Source organism: Anser brachyrhynchus, assembly GCF_964034855.1.
Source record: "Anser brachyrhynchus genome assembly, chromosome: 6".
NCBI classification, from domain to species: Eukaryota; Metazoa; Chordata; class Aves; order Anseriformes; family Anatidae; genus Anser; species Anser brachyrhynchus.
Window position 1 is genome coordinate 28957686 of NC_137700.1, and position 20538 is coordinate 28978223.

Consider the following 20538-nt stretch of genomic DNA (forward strand, 5'->3'; position numbering starts at 1 on the left):
GTATTGCTAAGTGCAATACAAGCAATACAGCAGTATCTAAAAATATCAGTACAATAAAGTGCCAGACTACCAGAACCTGAACTTAAAGCTTGCTTGCTGCTTCTAACTCATTTAAATTGGGTATGTGGTTTTCAAAAGACATGATATTTTGGCTTATTCCATGTTTAGCTTAAAATAGTGTAACTCACCCCAATTCCCTTTGATTTATACCTGCCTCAGATGTATTTAGACATACTCTTTCATTTGCTTTTATGCTGAGGTCAAGCAGGTGCCAGCTGCACACTTCAGTCAGACCTAAAGTCAGCTACGGTTTTGGTACCATATGGGGCTAATCTCTTGAACACAGGTCAACCATCACCATTTTTTTTTTTCCCCCAAAGGGACTGCTACTTTTTATGTTGCACTACAAGATGACTAAGGTTTCCCTGCGCTCTCACATCAAAGTGTTCCAGAGTGATACTGAAAACACTTCTACAACAGCATGGGCATGCTTTAGGTACTATGCCTTTCACTACATATATCAGCTGCAAGACTGGGGTTTGTTGAAAGAACAAAACAGAGGTTAGATCAGATGGTGGTGGGTTTGTTTTTTTTTTGGAAAGAACAAAACAGTTATTACTTAATACCTAGATATAGACAAACTGAAATAAAAATAAACTGCTTGCAATGTTAACAGCAATTATGTATACCAATAGATCAGTACATAGGCTTAAAAAAGGCAGCTATTAACTTACATTAATAGTCGTTCAATACATGGCACCAGGAAGTCCCAGGAGTATGCAGTGAGATGATGCAGTCGAGTAGGCCATGTTGGGGAGAGACGCAAGATAATCCTTGAAGAAGCTACGCATGCAGTGGCAACTAAAGAAGGGGCATAATTTAAAAATGCATGATCTAAAATGAAGGGAAAAGAAAAAGATTTGTATAAGTTGGACATTGTCGGCTAAGAGAACAAAGGAATAGTTACCTGAAATTTGTAACTCACCTTGAAGTGATACTTCCAGAAAGTAATCAGCATATTTTGCCATATATAACTTAGTCTTCTCTAAGCAAACCATTGGCCAGCCATCATGAAGATCAGTTTCATGGACAGCAATAGAAAGATAATAGTCGATGAAATGAGCAGCAGTTGGGAGGCACAAATTCCACTGAAATGTTTCTAGCAACAATAACTCCATATGAAGCAAATTCTGTTTTGTTAGTACCAAATTCATGTTAGTCATACAACCCAAGCTGTTCAACTGTTCAAGTTTGGGAACACTGTCTTCCTTTTCTTCAAATTTACCTTCAGATGAACAGAAAGAGGAGGGAAAAAAAGGTTCAGCACAAGTGAACAGATTGCATCTCATGTCTGCATTGGTCATATTTCAATTCTACTATGTCAAACACGTTTGAGACTTTCCCACAGGTGCAAAGCTTAAATGGAAGACTTCACTGGAGAGAAAAAGGAGCATGTACTACTATAAGAGGGCTAAATTTCAGCAGATAACATCAAACTTTGTGTTGGATATTGTGCAGTGGCATATTTCCTGTTGGTTCTTCTGCCCACGCACACAGATGCTGTTTGCCAAGAGCAGAAGTGAGCTGTATTATGACATTTCTGGTACTGCATACATTTAAGTTTTTGTCACCAAATTGTTGTATAACGTGTCCCCATCATCAGTGAAATACCACTGTGATGTGACTCGGCATACATAACACCACAGCATGCGACTTTACTCATCCTCCTACCACTGCACACCCTTTTTGTTTTTAGAGTACAGCTCCATCTCTAGGCAGTGCGGCTGCTTTTATTGCCTGTTATGGTAGGCACGCTTTTACATATAACTGATAAGTTGCTCCAGCATTTCAAACAAGTGGATTTCAGCAATGTACATCTGAAAACCCACAGCGCCTTATACACTGTTTCAACTCTAACACTGCCAGTAGCTTCAGCTTTCCCTGGACTTTAACTTGTCAGGCCTGTATGTTTTTAGCCTGAAGCAAAATTGTATATGTAGAAAACCCATTAATAAGGGAAACAAGTGTCACATTTCCATACAGTTTGCCATATGGTTGTGCTATTTCAATTTCATTGCAAATTCTTTCCATCTTACACCCTCTATTCAGTACTACATATGTTGTAAATGCACGTTTTTGGAGACTTTTGCAGGACTGAACGTACTGATCATTTGCTTCTCCCTCCCCCCACGTTGGGAGCTACTTACATCAGGACTTAATCCAACACCAACCCCAATGAGTTAGTTTTTGTTTCCCATACTCTAGCAATTACAGAAATAGAAGCTTCAGGGGTCAGATAATCATTTCTGTTCTTATTTCTACAACCTTATTAGATATATCAGTATGATTTGTCCAACTCACTGTATGGCTGACTAAATTGCTTGTTTGAGCCATAAAGGACAAAAGTTTAAGTGAGCATTTTGGTTTGTGCTTTCTAAACTAATTCATACGCTATTTCTCAGAAGGACAAGGACTCCAGGCTCTCATAAGCTCTACCTGCTGCTTGTTACAAAAGATAGCAGAACTGATTTTTTAAAAATAATAATACTCTTCAAAACATGAATTTCACTTGACAATCTGGCATTATTTCAAAGACAATCCGCTTTCTTAAATGGATCAGACTGGTTTCTGAGGTCTATTTTTTATAACCAGAGCCCCATCCTTTGGGAAAGGTGGCTGGTGACATCCAGTCAAAATTTACCTCCCAGAAGAATCCAAAATAACTCTTTTCTCCTTTACAACTATTCAACAGAACAGTTATTGGTGGAGACAAGATGCAATGAAAGGAAGCTGTATACCAAAAATAGAAAACCAGAGCGCTGAGGTGTTGACTGGCAGAGAAGGCCTAGAGCTACACCACGATGATCTCACCTTGTTTGAGAAAATGAAAATATATTCAGAGAAATGGATTAGCAGAAACTGAACCAACAGTTAATTCTGCTACTAGAACAAAGCTCGGGCACTTGGTTTAACAACAATTACCAGCAGGTATTCTGCAAACTACATCCATATCTCTCTGGGGACTTCTGAAAGGACTCCAGAAAGATGGATACACACCACAGGAATCTAGCTGAGGTCTATGTAAGCAGCACAGTTCATAACGAGTGTTTGTAATTAATTCCATCTTCAGAGTACTATGCAATCACCAATGTATTCACCTGTGTTACATTTTGTATGTGATACAGGATTTACATTAGCCTTAGCTTGCATAAAGAACACTTCAATTTATGAAATCTGAAGTATGCCAGACACATCCAGGACAATCAGCAGGGATCAGTACAGTCTACCTATGGTTTATTTAGTTTCTTTCTTTATCATAGGTATCTTGCTTTCAGCACTGGTTCTGCCTATTTTGACATGTCATTAGAAAGGCAGCCTTTCTATTCCTCTAATCTCCTGCTAAAATTCATTGCAGAATAAATTTGTGTTTCCAAGCACAAACATTGTTTTTTTACTTGCAGTTCATTTTTTCTTCCCTGTTTTATCAGGTGCCAACAGATATCAAACCAAGAGTCTGAAGAAACGCTCTACCAAGTGGGCCAAATTTATGTACACTAATCTGTCTACCTTCTGTAACCACTTTGTTTCCCCTTCTACCTGCTGTATCCCATCAAATTACTCCTTGCATTTGGCAGAAGAACCTATGTTGCTCTGGTTAAAGTATGGTGCCACATACTTACTTGCTAAAAGTAAACAGGAAAGAGCAACCACATGCAGCTGCTGTACAGATATGTCATAACGATCCATAAAGAGGTCCAACAGATACACAGCTAGATGTCGTGCAGCAGGACAGAGTCTGAACCGATTGCTCACGATGGCAATCAGATCTGCAAAGTATCTTCTCAGATGTAACTGGGGAGATTGGCCTTTGTAGGAGGGCAGCTTCAGCTCCTAGATGGACAGTAGCATGTAATTTTATTACAACCACCATTGAGTTTGTATTGCTATCAAGCCAATACAGCTGATATTCCCACACTTATCATGGAATTTTCAGTGTTTCTCCTCCCCTTCTTTTTGTTCCCATAGTTTCAGCATTCCTTTTACAGAGCAAAACTTGTTTGTTGTAGTATAGAACTGATAAATAACTTGGTTCTGCATAACATTAGCATAACAATTAACATATTTTCATTATGGAATCAATTAGAGTGACTTTCGTGCAATCAGTTAGAGTGACTTTCATTTTTACCACCTCCTATACCACCTCTCCTGCAAAGAGTGTGTACCTCCCAGCAGGGGAGCAGCAACGGTATCCAAGTACTCCTCAGATGCTTCAATGCAAAGTCCAATAGCTTAACTCAGCCCCCCCCGCTACAGTTTAATCTGAGCAACCAGACTTTGTACTGAAGTGTTTGCGTGTCCCAGTGCTGCTGGATCTCCTGCAGGTGCCTCCAGAAGGGCACTAACAGCTCGCTGACGGTAGAAACGTTAGGAAGAGGAAAGGGGGGTGCAGGGGTGTCATCGCTTGCTATATGTGCACGTCTAACCCTGACAGTCTGATCTCACTGGTGTTGCACTGACGCTGATTGCTGTGTGCTCTCAGACATTTAGTTAAGCATATATAAACCTCACGCAGTCTGTGATTTGGGAGAGAGGGAGGACACAAAAGCTCTACCAACACCACAGATGAGAAAAGTCTTTGGCACGATCTGTTTTGAATACAAAACTTGGTCTGGCACAAAGAGCATTCCCCAGGCTCCTGCCTAGCAGCTACTCTCCTCTCCTGCATCCAGCAGAGCAGCGCTGCTGACGCCTCTTACCCTACGAGTTACATTGTGGAGCTTGGACTAAGTAGGATTTTGAGTGCAATTAAATTTCCATCGGAACAGGCTGGTGACATCCAGTTAGAATTCAGTCACCCCAAATTTTCAAAGTTTTAACATCAATGCAAGGGTCTGGAGCATGCTAGTGAAGTGGGGGAAAGAACTGACAAAACAGCCACCCGGAACCTACTAAACTGTGGAATTTGCGTCTCAAAAGACTGACTTAGTTTTAGTAATTGTACCCTTGGAAGCACACAGATCATCCTGTTTTTCTCGTGTTCCTCCCTCACCCCCCTAAAAAAAAAAAAAAGTTGCTGTGGCAGTCACACCTTCAAGGAGGACAATCCGCTCACCGAGCGCTGTAAGGCAGCGGGCGCGTTGGGAGCAGGCTCAGTCACTCCAAACTAACTTTCAAGTCGAGACAGTCGGTGTTTGGTACCCAGCCGCCCCCAGCGACCAACTTCAAGTTAGAGCTGAAGCAACTTCAAAAAACCCCAGACCCCGTACTGCTCTGCTGTGCTCCCTGCGTTTCGCTGTCATTCCGCCCGTATCGCAGCACTTTTTCTCAACTCGGCTCTGCCCGGGCACCCGAGCAGAGGAGCCAAACGCACCCTGACCCCTTTCAAACCGCAGGGTGAGGCCGGCCGGGCCGCTCCGAGCTGTCAGGACGGCGGCAGCGGGCCGGGAGGTGCCCTTCTGCCCCCCTCGGGGGCACGGCCGGACCCCAACAAAACCCCGGCGAGCCCCTGCCCGGGCAGCCCCCACCCCCGGAGCCCCCCGGTACCTTGTAGCGCAGCGCCTGGTGGATGTCGGCCGCCAGCTGTCCTGTCCACCACTGCGCCTCCAGCTCCATCGGGGGGCGGCGGCGGCCGAGGCCTGGGCGGAGGGGAGGGGAGGAAGCGGCGCTCGCTGGGGACGGGACCGCGACGGGAGCGGGGCGGGCGGCGCCACCCTCGCCCCTTCCGCGCTGGCCCCTAATTAAACGCAATCGGCCGCCGCTGCCGCTCCCGCCGCGGGGCCCCGCGGCCCCCCGGCCCAGCTGGCCGGCATGCGGGGCACAAGTGCGGCTCGTTAAGCCGGGCACGGCGCCGGGCGATCGCGCCCCAACAAAGGCCGGCGGCGCTGCCGCCGCCCCCCCGCCTCCCGCCGCCCCCCCCTCACCCTACGCGGCGGCGGGGCCTGGCCCGGGGCACGTGAGCGCGGCGCGGCGTGCCCAGCGCTCCCCCGCCATCACGCGGCGCCGCCCGCCTCGCCCATTGTTAAAGGGCCGAGCGGCCCGGCGCGTGTGTACAAAGCCCGGCAGCGCCCGCACGCCGCCGCCCACGCCGCCAATCGCCGGCTGCCTTACATCGCGGCCCGCCCGCCCGCCGCCAATCAGCGAGGGGAGCTCACGGGGGAGAGGGGAGAGTGCCGAGCTCCGCGGCTACGCGCGGGAAGGGTTTGGGCCCGCGGAGCTGCCGTAGCCGGCCCCGATAAAGGGCTGGGGACGGGGCCTGGCCGGGCCCTCGGGGGCTTTCCTTGGGGTCTGCCTTTTGGGGTCTCCCCCCTGGGGTCTCCTCGCTGCTGAAAGGGCTCGGAGGGACTCTGAGTCTCGCTCGCGGGGCGCTTTGCACAGCCAAAAAAGTTAGCGTGTACTTACACCTGAACTGAGTGAATAAAGATAACAAGCACGTCCTGAATGCAGCTGACAAGCCCCAGCCTGGCTCTTTATTTCATTCCCTTTCTCATCGCCCTGCTCCACCTGTGGGCTTTTCGGTGCCTGGGCCGCTCCTGCCAGCGGCTCTGCCTCGCTGAGCTCCTTCACACATCTTTCCTTCAGCCAGCTGGTAGATGAAATACCTTCGTGGGTTGCAAAAAGCCACGAGGCTTAAGTACGAGGCTGATTTTTGCTGGTGAATTCTTGCACGCTGCTGGTTAAACTCTGGCAGAACGCTCGCAGTTGTAGGCATCCTCCCTTCAAATAGACTGCACCTGAGCTTCTGCCTTCCTGGAGGTTATTACTGAAAAGAGCACCACAAGCACCTGTTTCAGAAGGTCTTTTTCTAGCTATTTTGCCCTGCTTGGTAATCCCCTGCTTTACAGGTCTTCCAAAATGGTACTTCCAAAGTACTTAGTGCTTTCTAGTGGTTCACACCTTTAAATTCCCAAACGTCCAGTCAAATCGCTAATGAGAATATAAAACCTAGTACAGTAAGTATTGCAAAGGGATGGAGAAGAAATGCTTTGGATGCATTTTATGGTGAGGGAGTAGGTTTAATTTTTCATTTCTACCCATGCTCAGACATGACTAATTAAGAAAAGGGAAACCAACTTTTTGACATAACCAGTTTAATGACTTTGTAGTCAGGGCAGTAAAGGCCTTTTTCTGCACATACGCATGTCTAACTGGAATGGATAAGCCTGGGGATTTCACTGACCTTTTTAATCCGAGCAATTGTGCTAATATGTGGAAGCCCTTGTTTTCAGGATATATTTCTCAGACTGTTTCCAGTGCAGCAGATTTTGTTATGTAGTGGAACATAGCTTTCTGAAGAACAAAAACGTTTGAGAGGAGATGTTTATAACTTATGTGTGTGCATATGTGATTGCGAAAATACTTCAGCTATCTGAAATCTATGGGCTATTGAAAAAGCATCACTTTGGTTTTCTAATGGCTTTTAGTCTCATCTCTATGCATTGTTTGATAGGCAATTGCATGCTCAAGCTGATTTTGATATTTGCAGAGCAGATATGTTGTTTTAAAATTATTTATACTTAAAGAAAAGTAATGCAAAATATTTATGTTTTGAGGGTAAGCTGTATCTCAGCAACAGATTTCCTAATGGGGACAGTCACTAAAAACACCTTTATGGCCTTCTAAAATGCATTGCGTGCTTGAAGAAGAGAAAAGTAATAAACACCAACGTGCTAAAACCTTGCTACAATGGGTCCAAACAGATAAATGATGTTTCCACTCTTGCATATTGGGAGAAATTACTGTCATTAGCACCACTGCCTCCCCTTAGAGCTTTCTAAACACCAAGTCAATTAGTCTGTTTCTGTATTAAGTGAGGAAAAAAAAAAAGAGATACATGCTGGCTTATTTTTCAGATCTACGTACTTGTCTTGCCTGTGTAGGAAATGTCATCCTGATAAAGCTGTGTACTCTAAGAGCTATTTTATTTATGTGTCATACTTGGAAAAAACAGTGACTTGTAGTTACTTGCTACACTACAGAGCTGAGCTGTGGAATGCTTTCCTTGTAATGCTTTCTTCATTTCCTTTCCTTTTTTTTTTTAATTTTCTTTTTTTTTTTTCCAAATTGCTGGGCACCTATTATAACCTATTTTAATTGAGTTGTTGATCGTATAAACTGTTACTTGTCTGATTTCCATGTGATCAAAACATAGGTTTGGGAAGAGCCTCACCATCCTGCCCAAGGCCAGGATTGCTCCTGGCATGCATTTTTCTTATCTTAGAAACAGACAGTAAAACAAAATCACAATTTCCTTGAAGAGTGTATGCTAGTGCTTCAGTGTCCTTACGTTGGACAGTTTGTTAATGTTTGGTATACACGTCAAGCATGTTACTATCTATAAACCACAGACATTGAGAACTGATAATTGAAGGCTGTGTTGTCATGTCTCCTTTCTGCTGTTACTTTAGGCCCAGCGATCACAAACCATTTTACCCCTCCTCACAGGTCATGCTTTCTAAACTTGCAATTGCTGTTCTTTTCTAGACACTTGTTACATGGTTCATATCTATCTTAAGTGCATGATCTAAGCTAGATGCAGTGCAGTTAGCTCAAAGATGTTTTTCATCAGAGGTGGCCTCTGTTCTTTTCCTAGAAAATCATCCTATTGAAAGAGCCAGAGTACTTCTGTACAGCTACGTTGTTATCTGCAGGAAGCATACATCTCCGCACCGTGACTCTTGACTGGAAGAACTGAGAGTGTTCTTGGAGCCTCCAAACTTTATTGGGTAAGTGGATTCACTTTTAAGTGGGAATGGGAATAGTGCAAATGAAACGTGGATAGATTAATACAATTTCAGATTTTATCTGCTTTTGGTGGTCAAGGCTGTGTACAGTGCTCTAAGTGTTCCCACCTTAGTCCCCTGTGTGTAAAGACAGAAGCAAAAAAAACCCTTATTAATTCCTTAGAATAAAGAGAGGATATTAATGTTTACTTTCATTAGGTTTTCATCAGGTAGTTAGGTTTTCATTAGCAAGAAACTGGAAGTGTGAAGTTTTCTGCTTAGGTGTAGCATATGGAACCTGAGAGAGCAGAAAGCAGAAATAATTGTTATGAAACCATTTTAAATGCATATCCTCTTTCGGTGAATGGCCATGAATCACCTAAACAAATTCTTGTGTCTCAAGAGGGAAATACGATTGACTGTGAAAGCTCCTGTCTGTGCTTTGAAAAGGTGCCAGGTAACAAGAAAGACCGTTATTCTTGGAATTCCTCAAGAAAAATTATGACCCTGAACTACGTCCAAAACAGGGTATAATGGAACCTGTGAAATCTGGACTAAAATGCTTATAACATTATTTTTTTTTGTGGAATCTTCTAAGGAGAATGCAACTAAATTGCAGAATTTATGGATCTGTAATTCACAGATTATAGTCTTAACACAATTTCAGGCATGATGGGTGAGCTGACTTCTCTTTGTAGTTACTGTGAGGTTAGATCTGTATCTCAAGAACTGATGCATGTATTTGTGTTTAAGCTGCTTTCTCCCCCCCCCCCCCCCTGAATTTTTGGTGGTTCTTCTTGGCCTCTGGAAAAAAAAGAAATGTGGCTTTTAAAATATAAATTAAGAACTTGCAGGTAATTGCCAAGTACAGCAAAGACTCTGATCTCTGTACATTAGAAACTTTTTCCTTCTCCTAATATAAAAGGATCCATTTCTGGTGTATTGTTTTCAGTGTTAATGGTAGATTAACCACAGAGTATCACAGTTTCTAAAGACTGACGCATTGTTTTTACCTTCGTACCTGTTGTCATTAGATACATATTTGAAGTTTGGATTTGTCTTGACTGAAAGAATTAAACAAATGAGTCACTTCAACTGTGTAAGTAGAGTCCAGGTTAGAAACTCAATTCTGGGATGACAAAGCACTGAAAGAGATATTTAAGCAAAGACTCAAACACTATGTTAATTGTATCGGTTCTTACTTTTAGTTTGATGTTCCTCCGTGGTTCCATCTGAATAAAAAATGGTAACTTCTTAGATGGCATTTCTGAAGGACTGTATTTTTGGAATTATAATTAAGAAAATCTCAATTTCGTGGAAATTCTTAAAAAAGAACTTTCTTAAAAAAGAAATATCATCCAAACTTAGTTCCTGTTTTCCTTAGGGCTGGGAAAGTTAGCTCTGTTTTTGTTACCGTACTTGTTGATCTTATTTTCAAACAAAGGCTGTATTTGATGACATTCATAGCAGTAACATTTCAAGGCCATTTAATTAAAGGGAATGAATCACTTTAAAGACAGGACTGTAACTGCTCACCGAGTTCTTTTGCAGCATGGTGGTAGATGAAATGTAGCGTGTCAGTTAAGGGTTTTAACACTTCAGAGGCATTAGTGTGAGGGCTGCCTCCTACTGAAAACACTCCAGGGTTGTGTTTGTAAATGTCTGTACTGAATGTTAAAGGTATTCTATGGGTAAGATTTTCAAAGTTGTCTGGGGATTTGGAGTCCCAGAGTAGCTACTAAAATGTGATTATTGTTTTTGAACTTAGCTGGTAAATATCCTTTGGAACTGTTGTCTCTAGTTATTAATACAGCTATTAAGAGAGAAAGCCATTAAGAGAGAATTCTCTGGCCTGAATGATACATGCTTTTTGTAAAGCCTTTTGATAAGCAATTTGGCTTTAAGTGTTTTCCCATCCTCTGGGAAGCAATTTTAAAAATGCGTGTCCATGAATGTTTTATTTGGCATTAGGATGAATGTGTATGTTTTTGGTAATGTGTTGGATGAAGGAAACATTCATATAAGTGGAATTGTGCTGACAGATATAATTTGTACTTAGGGGGTTCTTTATTTCTGTAAGACACACTCCCAGCTTAAGAAATAACTTTGTCAGTAGCTAAAAAGATCCAATGAACTCTGCATCTAAAGCATATGTATATACTTCCTGCTTGGAAGGTTTCAGCTGATTTGACTGAAATTTAGGAAAGGTTACTTGTCGTGCAGTTAGCTCAGAGATGGAGGAGTACAACAGTTAGTGATATGTTGTTGTTCCTGTCAAACATGTTTTCATTTTGGTTATATCCACAGAATATAAGTGGAGCAAAAAGGCCTGTTCCTTTCAAACTGAAGATCCAAGAAAAAAAAAAACTTGTCATTTGTTTTTTTAAATATTTATTATTATTATTTTTTAATAATATGCAGAAGGCAGCCCAGGCAGGGTACCACAAAGTTAATGCTTTTGACTGCTGGTGGTTGCCGTATAGGAGAACTACATGAAGATGTAGGCTTACATCCACAGGGGGGCTTGGTCCTTGCAGTGCTTTGTGTTGAAGTAGTTGGTACTAGTACTTGACTAGCTAGTTTTTTGTACCCAGGCACAAGTAGAAAACTTTACAGGTCCAGTTTCTTGCAGATGAGAATCTAGCTACTACTACTGAAAATAACTATTAACATCCTCTGTTTGTTCTAAGGGCTTACTGAGTTTGTTCCGAGTCTGTTCTGATTTATATGCATGGGGTAAGGCAGCAGTACTTAGAGCACTCTGTTCCCTCTTACATGAGGGAAAGCTGCTATTACATCCTTCTGGAGCTCTCTCTACCCTAGGCTGAACAAGCCCAGTTCACTCAGCCTCTCTTCAAAAGGGAGTGTTCCAGTTCTCAGCCATCTTGGTGGCCATACAATGAATTTTCTCCCCATAGTCCATGACTTTGTTGTACCGGGGGGGAGGAGGGAGTCCTAAAGCTGAATGCAGTATTCTAGATGTGGTCCGATGAGTGCTAAGTGGAGAGTAATAATTGCTTCTTTTGATTTACTTGCTATGATCCTGTTAACTCAGGCCAGGTTGCTGCTAGCCTTCTTCAGTGCTGGAGCATACAGTTGACTCATGTTCACCTTGCTGCTGTGGGAGTCTTCAGCTTCCCTGTAGCGCTGGGTGGTTTAGCACTTTCTTCCAGGATACTTGCCAGGATCACAGCATGGTTTACTCTGTATTCATGAAGCTAAAAAAAAAAAAAAAGAACGATGCAGTGCAGCAGGCTTGGTGCTAGGGTAAATCCTGCCAAATCCAACAGGGCATGTGTGTGTTTCAAGTACTGTGCTCTTTGATCCGTTACTTAGAAGAAGTGCTGCACCTTGTTCTGTTTTCTTGGTAGTGAAGAGCTTTTAGTTTGGGCTTGTAATGTGTAGGGATAGTGTATCCTAATATGAGCATGGATCACAATGAGATCTGGGACCTGGTTCTGCAACAGTGATGACTGTGGCAAATTCTGAATTTGATGCATCAGAGCCTCTGAAAGGAATCTTCGGGTCTTGCTATGCTGAGAGAATTTGAGATTTTTATATTTTGGACATTTTACTGCCAGGCAGATGGTCATGTATTGAATGAACTGAATAACTATATATCTTGCTGGCGTGTTGATGCACCTTTCTCAAACTTTATGGACAACTAGACCCTTCACCACTACTTAATATATTCTTATGCTATTCAATGCATAATTACCTAGTCCCAACGTGTCTAGTTGAGACATGTTTTTTTGAGACGTGAATCAGTGCTCTGTATTTTTACTCACTGCATTGTGACTCATTACACCCACTGCATTATTAAAAATGCAGAGACATACCTCTCTCTGAATATTGTTAAAAACACTGTGATGACTTGTTTAAAAAGCACGTTAAGTGAACAATCCAGTTGAAAATGTGCCCAAGCAGTTTGGTTTCACAGTATATTATCAGTAGTACTCCTATCTGAAACTGTGACCCCATTTTGTGTTAGGGTCTCCATTTGGTACTGTTTGATGTACACATATGAAGCCTGTGCCCTTAACAGGTGGTTAGCACTTCCTGGGAGGAAGGGATCATTACTAATTTTATTTTACTTTTTTTTTTTTGTCTAAAATAATCAGCACTGACTATTTCTTTAACATAATATGGAAGTAGACAGTATTAAGACAAGTTCTGCTCTAGGAAGAGAAGAGCAGTCTCCTTCACCCTGTTTAAGAGATCAGAGGAACTTATGAGTTGTGGCTCATTCTGCACCTTAAAAAACCTCAGACTTGGAGGAAATGTGCTGTCAGAAGAGTCAGTGTGCAACTGTGAGCTCTGCTTAGTGGATTTGCACTTTGAATTGTTGTGGTCACATACACAATTTCTTATGAACTCTTATGTTCGTATTCCTGTCCCATTCATAATTACTTTGAGGACAACGTGTAAGAACCATCTCTTTTGTGCTGTTGGCAAAATGGAGTCATGTTCACTTAGGGTTTTGAGTGAGAAACATTGCATATGAAAAAATTATATGAGCCTCAGTCTGAAGTTACAGATATCAATATGGTAAATAAACAGTATCTTTGAAACACTCTCATGCTAACATAATATTTTTAATTTGTTCAAGATTATCTTTGGCAAGAAAACAAACTAGCACCTCATGTTTCTCCTCTCACTAATGGCCTCAGTCTTAAGAAATACCAGCTTGTGTTTGTTTTTCAGTGGTGGTCCAACAATTTCAAAACAGATGGTAAAAGTCAACCTTTCTGTTTGAGTCATTGCTTTGCTTAGTACGTGACTGTGATGAGAGTAGTTATTGCTTGTAAGAAGTAATTTGATCAATATTGCTGGGTGCTAGTTTTGCAAAAGTTTGTTACATTTTGGAACTTACTCTTTGCTTGAAAATGCTTGTAGAATTATTTTGAGTTTACTGTCCCTGATCTGCAGTTTGCAGTTTACTGTGTTACTTAGCTATTAAAGCCAAGTGGTGTTATTTTTGATTCCTGAATGGACTTTTGTAGATAATCACCAGGTAAGTCCTCAGAGACTAATGTTCAGAGCAGTGCTCAGACACTGATACACTTGGTTGGGGTTGCCACGGAAAAGTTGGCTTTTCAAACAGTATCATTGTTCATTGCTAGATCAACACGTTGTGTTATATCATAGGGGCTATGTATGGAAAAAAACATGTCAGTTTAGACAGACTTTTCCAACAGTTAGATTTTACTGCCTGACCGTGTTTATTAAAGATTTCAGATAAGAATTTCCATGGTGATGATCTAGAAGTGGAAAAAAACAAACAAACAAACAAAACCCAACAACTCTCCATATTTTACTTAGATTTAAATAGATTTTATTATGAAAGTCAGAGGTATAATGCTGCAGACACAGAGACACAGATGCTGGAACCAATTTGCATTGTGGTTTAATGAAATATTAAGTTCAACACTAGGACTCCTACAAGTGGTTTAAAAATGTGTTGCTGCATGACCCAAAGCTTTGATCCTGCATAACATTTCTCTGATACTTCAGCTTTGTTTAAAACCTTTAATTGGGTTATGCTTGTATTGGTTAGAATTGTCTATTAGTACTGCAGTTACTTTATACAAGAACAGGAATCACCTGTCCTCTAACAGTCAACGTAAAGCTCGCAGAAAATTAGAAAGGCAATGTAAGCCATATAGTTTATACTTTTACTATTTCAATGAATTCAAAATGTGATATTATCATAGAATCATAGAATATTCTGAGTTGGAAGGAACCCACAAGGATCATCGAGTCCTGATATAGATCAAGTTTCTACTACTGTCTGACCAGTAGTAGAACTGCACAGAGATCTGGTATTAGTGATGGTGGAAGCCTTATTTTTACAGATGGATAAGAACATTTTTCATCTGTGTTTCTGAGTTTCACTTCCTTGTTCTGTGAAGAAGTTAGCTGTCGTGTAGTAACTGAGTGACAGTTATGTAATGCAATTACTGGAACCAAATAATTCTGTAAACCTAATTCATCCCAATGCTTCCACTGAAAGCAAATGAGTAGTGCAAGGTGAGGTGGCAGGCTTTGTCTTAAAGTGTACATAGGCTGGAGCAACTATTTATGTAGTTACTGGCAACAAAAAGAAATTGTAGGCTTTGATTATTTTACTCTCATAGGAAAAGACAGAAAGCAGAAATTATTTTCAGAAGATAGAATAGCCTCCTTCTTACTTGACTTCGTGGAGCTGTAATAGTTTGTCTAAATTCAAAGAAAAAACACAGGAGAAGTAATAAAAGTATCTACTGGCTTTTGTTTTTGAGTTCAGCTTAGGTCGTGCTCAATATTATTTCATAGCCTTTCTCTCGTGGTTTGTGAGTACTTCCCAAAGCCAAAATATATGGTTTTGGCTGATTAATGGCCTGCGCTTAGATGAGGGCAAGCAGTGAAATATTCTGAGGTTGCAGAACACAAAGAATTGTCAGAGCTCTCCAGCGTAGCTACAACATCCTCCTCCCAACAGGAGAAACATTATTTCACTGTCCCCATCCCCTTTGACTGAGATTGTGTGTTTCCCTTGAGGCTACTTCAGTCATGGTGTAAAATTTAATAATAGTGATGTATATTTCACTGAAGACATAATTTAGAGAAAATGAGGGAGCAAGCCAGCAATATATGATCAAAGAAATCTCCATGGATTTGAAATACTCCACAGGTCACGGTGTAGAGAAAATGGATACATAAATGTAGGGAAAGTTATATGCAGTGCGGACATCTGTTTTCAACTATTTTCAAGTTGGGATTATTGCAACATAAATATTTACAAGTGTATTGAGATTACTTTTACAGTGTCATGGAATAATCGTTTTATTTCACTGGATCATGAGGAGCAACTAAATGAGCTGAACAGTAGGGCAAAAGAACACAGTGTTTATCCTGCCCTTCTGTTTTTAGCTTCTTCCTGAAATAGAGGATTAAATAGCATAATTCTGAATCAGGATTTTCTTGTGAACACCTAAACTGCTTACTGCGCTAAGAGCTTGATATGGAGAGAGAATGTTATTTTGGAAAGTGCAGTGTAACACGGCTTATTTTTCAAGTCATTTAGGAGAAGTTCTCAGGAGTAAGTTTCCAAGGTAATCACTCATGTCTGTCAGGAGCACGCCCTGAAAGCATTGCCTAACTTTGACCTGCTGCCAACTGGCTGGGAAACTGTGGTATTAATAATAATAATAATTAAAAAAATAATAATAATAACAAAAAAATCAAAGGCTGTTTTAGCATAATTTAATCGTGTCATGAACAAATCACCAAAATTTAATTTGAGGGCTCCCCATAATCTAGATTTCTGAATTTGTTGTTAATCACCATAACAATTCCATTCCCACTGAAGTCAGTTGGAGTTTTAAAACTGAGACATTAGTGTTCTTAAGTTGTCAAAATCTGTACAGGCTTTACTAAGTATTTATTACTTTCAGCGCCTCATGCACCAGGAACAGTTCTGGTACCGTTCCTGTTCCCAGCTGTGAGAATAGCTGTAGTCGGAGTGAGCAGCTGCCTATCTCCCAGAGCCTATTTATCTGGGATATTAATGATATCACCAGGGAGGTGATCATCCCCCTGTACTCTGCTCTGGTAAGGCCTCACCTTGAGTACTGTGTTCAGCTTTGGGCCCCTCACTACAAGGACATCGAGACCCTGGAGCATGTCCAGAGAAGGGTAACAAAGCTGGTGAAGGGCCTGGGACACAAGTCCTGAGAGGAGCGGCTGAGGGAACTGGGGTTGTTTAGTCTGGAGAAGAGGAGGCTCAGTAAGAGTAACAAAAGGAGGCAGGTTCACTTCATGGCAACTTGATGTTAGCTGCCATATGTATAAAAAATAAAGACAAAGTTTGTTTGCTTCTTGAGCATTTATGTTCCAACGGTCAGCTTAGAGATGCTGATAGTAATCTGTGATAGACAGCAGGTCGTTTGCCTATCTATGTAGGTCTATGTAGGCTCTTGATAATACAAAGTATAATGCGATTTGAAACTGCTTGCCCCAGTGTAAAGGAACCTTCTATGTACTGTGGCCAGAAACATAATGGGGTGGTTGCTATGAAGAAGCATGTTAGGTTTGCTTATGTGAAAAATATTTTGAAGTACCTCACTAAAAACAGGGCTGCAACATATAGAACACTATTTTACTATATACACTTTTAAAATAAATGGAAGTGATTAAACATTCCCAAGAAGAAAGTAATCTGAACTCTGAGAATGTAGGGAAGTTCACTAGGTTCAGGATCATCTTCATGTATAAGTGAATCGGTAAATTCTTGAATCTTGTGGTAAATTCTTGAATCTTGTGGTTATTCTAACAACCAAACCTTAACTTACATTTATGGACTTTTTGAGTATGCCATTATGATTAATCATTTCACCTAAAGGGCACTGGAGAATTTTCTATTTTTTTATGAATTTAGCATGCAATAGTCATCTGCAATTTTGATACTCCTATGGCTTTGTTGAAATCGTATTCTCTGTCTATCTTTCAAACCATGGAAGCCAGGATTGTTTTACCAAAGATACTTTTTAGAAGCTGTCAGGATCGTTTTGCAGTCTTGTTTTTTTTTGGGATTCTTCAAAGCAAACTGAAGAAATGTAAGAATATATGTTCATTGGTATTATTCTAATATCTAATACTAGCCAGAACACCCAGGGCACTTTTTATCTCTAAGCATTTTAAAGACATTCCTTATTGACACATTACCATCTTCAATTCCTAAATAAATTAAACCAAGGCAGAAAGTTGAGGCAGCTGTCTAAGTGCTTAAGATGGGGGAGATGGAGATCAGGGAAATTTTTTTGAGGGCGGGGGGGGAAGTGGTGTGTGACTCAGACGCCCACTAAATTAAAAATTGCTGACTCTTAGTCTTAGTGGTTTGGCTTCGCCCCAGCTAATTTAATGGATTGGCTGAGGATCACTGAATCATGCCTAGTCTGGCAAGAATGCCTGAGCCAACGCTGCCAGCCATGTGAGCAGAGAGGCCATGGGATGCTCTGGAGCATAATGTCTCAGTTGCTTTAAAGCTCCTAATGGTCACTGGTTACGGAGACTCCTCTGGAGCTGGGCGAGTCCATCATCAGACCTGACGGTATGGGGCTGCCCCAAAGACTTGTGTCTGCATTCTGGGCAAAGTTCAGGGAGCTGCCACACTGAATCAGGGAAAACTGGCAAGCTAGGTTAAGAGGATTTTTTTAAAAACACTTAAGCTGTGTGCATAAATATTCTATTTTGCTAGCTAATGAATCATGTCTTGGCTTGAGAAGGCTGGTGCTGCTGTAAACCTCTGTTGGCTTCAAAACACTTATCCTGGAAAGTCTCCTGTGATGCCCAGACTTACTGGGATCTAGTGAAGGGCCATGGTGAGAAACTAGTGCCGATGCCAGTGACTCAGGTTTGGAATGATGCAGCCTGTGACTAAGTAGCTACCCTCCCAGGTAGATTGCCAAAGGCGTGTGAAGCACAGTGCAAGACACTGCTCCCAGGCTTCAGTCAGCTCTGCCTTCTAGGTTTGTATGTGTACATTTTTTTTCAGTACCAGTCATCAAGGATCGAACTCGATTGCTGTGAAATGCAATGGTAAAATCCTTTGCAACTCCCCTGGGTGCTCTGCTTATTTAAACAGCACAGTTCATCTCGTAACAGTAGCTGACAAGCTGGAGGCTTAGAGCTCCATTGACTGGGCCAGTCTGCTGAGCAGAAGGCATATGTGTGTGTGTGTGTGTGTGTGTGAAATTGGGTATGCACACTGTGAAATGCTGCCAATCAGCAGCAGAGCACTCCAACAAAGAGCTTTTGTTGCTCTCTCTTCTCTTGGGGGTCTTGTTATGATCAATATGTAATCACCATGAGAAAGAAGCAGAAGATTCAATCCTCCTAGAATTTATATAGTTAATAATAGAGCTGGATATCTTTCCTGAGTCTAATTAAATTTAAGTTGGATGATATATCAGTGCACATTGATAATAAGATTTTTTAAAATTTAGTTAACAGTAGTTAAGTGTTTTTAGTTTTCCCTTCAGTGTCTGAACATGAAAACGTGGATGTTAGTTGTATGTAGGGATATGAATGTGTGGAGAAAAGACAAAAAAAGAAGAAACTTGTTAACTATGAGCATTCTTAGTGTATTGAAAAATCTTCGGTCTGGGGGTTTCTGGAGCTGGAAACGAGTCAGAGCTGAGTTGAGCTCTTGAGCATATGCTCAGCTGACAGGTATGTTAAGCTGCAACAAATTGATGCATACTGCAACCTGATAATTTGTAATAGGTGAATCTCAGCCTAAGACCTGTTTGGATACATGCCATTGTCTCTGAACTCCTATTTCAGTATGCCAGCTCGGCAGGGTTGGCTTTGAATAGCTTTAGAAACAGAATTACCGTTTTTAACCTCTAGAGGGACCACCAGGACCAGAGATGAAGCCTGCTGTAGACTGGCCGTCAGCTCAGCCCATTCTTTTCTCTACGTTACCTGCACTGTCAGGAGACAGCACTCTACCCGATCAATAATGAAATAGTGAGAGAGGAACCGCAGAAAGTAAAATTTCGTCTGCAGTTACTGCCTGCATCTGCTGGGCTGTGTTCAGGACGGTGAGAAATCCCTTCCCGCAGTGCCCTGATGTTTCCAGCATCATCCTCTCATCTTCCTCATTCAGAGAGGAAAATGTAGGCAGAGCATTGTACTCATTTGGGTTATGACTCTTTATCATTGGTAGTTGTGGTTCAAACCACTTTTGAACCACTGTCCCTCTCCAGCCTGACTTCTGCTGCTGCAGTCAGGGCATGGTGAGCCCTCAGAAATTTGTGGGTTATATGTCGTCTGGACATTCCTGTATCATTTTTATCTCTGTCTCTGCATTAAGTGGTTGCACTGTGAAATTTCTTCTATGATCAGTTAGGGTAGAAAACTTAGTGCTTTCACTAAAAATGAGAAATTACTCATTGGCTTCTTGATCCGTGTAAATCAAGGTCAACATGGTCTCCTTGATTCTGTATCTCCAAACTAGTCTGAACTTGCTCTTCAGCATGACTACACTCCTTCAAGCAAAATTCTGCATAGTTTCTCCTACTCGTAGCCAAACACATCTACACTAAGTTTCTGATTTATTTACTTTAAATAAGTACAGTGAAATGCCTTGGCTACATTTTACACTTTTTAATCTTAAACCTCCATTTAATCGGGAAAAAGCTTTAGATATGCAAAATGGGCATATTGATAAAACGTTGTGTAGCCAATTAAAGGACTAAGTGGAATGAAATTTGTGTTAAACGGAGTCCTTTCTTTTCAGTGCTCCAGGTCATGGTTGGATGACTGTGCAATGCATATTTTTCTCAATTATATTGTTCTGTCCTGACTGTTGACATAGCTGTGCTCTACCTACAGTGTCATAGTGTTGTAGTTAGTGATATTTGCAGAGCTGAAACTTCCGTTTTCTGTGCATGTTGAAAGCCTGGACTGGGTATGATTCTTTAAGCTGACACTGAAATATGTATCTGTGAGCCCTCACAAGGGTTTGTTTACTGTGGCCTCTCTGCAACAGACTAGAAAAGAGAGGGACACTTGAAGAGTGGAAGAAACTTTTTCCAGCTCTCCTGCACCAATTCTTGCTTCAGCTCCCAGACAAACTGTTGAAAGAACTGAAGAAGAATCATCTTGTTATTAAGTTGTTAGATTGGTAAAATGATGATTTGGGTTCATGTTAGCTTTGCAAAATATTACTTATCTAACCCTGGGTAGGTCATTTAATCTCTCTGAAGCTCCATTTACCATCACTACAGTAAAAATAATAATACTTATTTTCTGCTATCTCCTTAGCCTTTCA

The 20538-nt window shown here is 41.5% G+C and overlaps 2 protein-coding genes across 3 annotated transcripts in view; one reads left to right on the forward strand and one right to left on the reverse strand.

The window, feature by feature from the left end:
* CCNJ (cyclin J) overlaps positions 1-6072 on the reverse strand; it is a 9431-nt gene extending 3359 nt beyond the window's left edge. The window contains exons 1-4 of one of the 2 annotated variants that reach the window (XM_080596520.1): positions 5545-6072; positions 3681-3891; positions 986-1285; positions 735-861 (exon numbers count right to left, since the gene is read on the reverse strand). In XM_080596520.1, coding sequence (XP_080452646.1) covers positions 735-861; positions 986-1285; positions 3681-3891; positions 5545-5613 — 707 coding nt within the window. In that variant the 5' untranslated portion in view covers positions 5614-6072. Of the gene's footprint in view, positions 1-734; positions 895-985; positions 1286-3680; positions 3892-5544 lie in introns of both variants that reach the window. The other variant, XM_080596519.1, reaches the window with a different exon arrangement.
* Positions 6073-8590: 2518 nt separating this feature from the next.
* Positions 8591-20538, forward strand: part of ZNF518A (zinc finger protein 518A) — a 42143-nt gene continuing 30195 nt past the window's right edge. The window contains exon 1 of the mRNA XM_080596503.1: positions 8591-8723. The gene's annotated coding sequence lies outside the window, so the exon portion shown is untranslated. The remainder of the gene's footprint in view (positions 8724-20538) is intronic.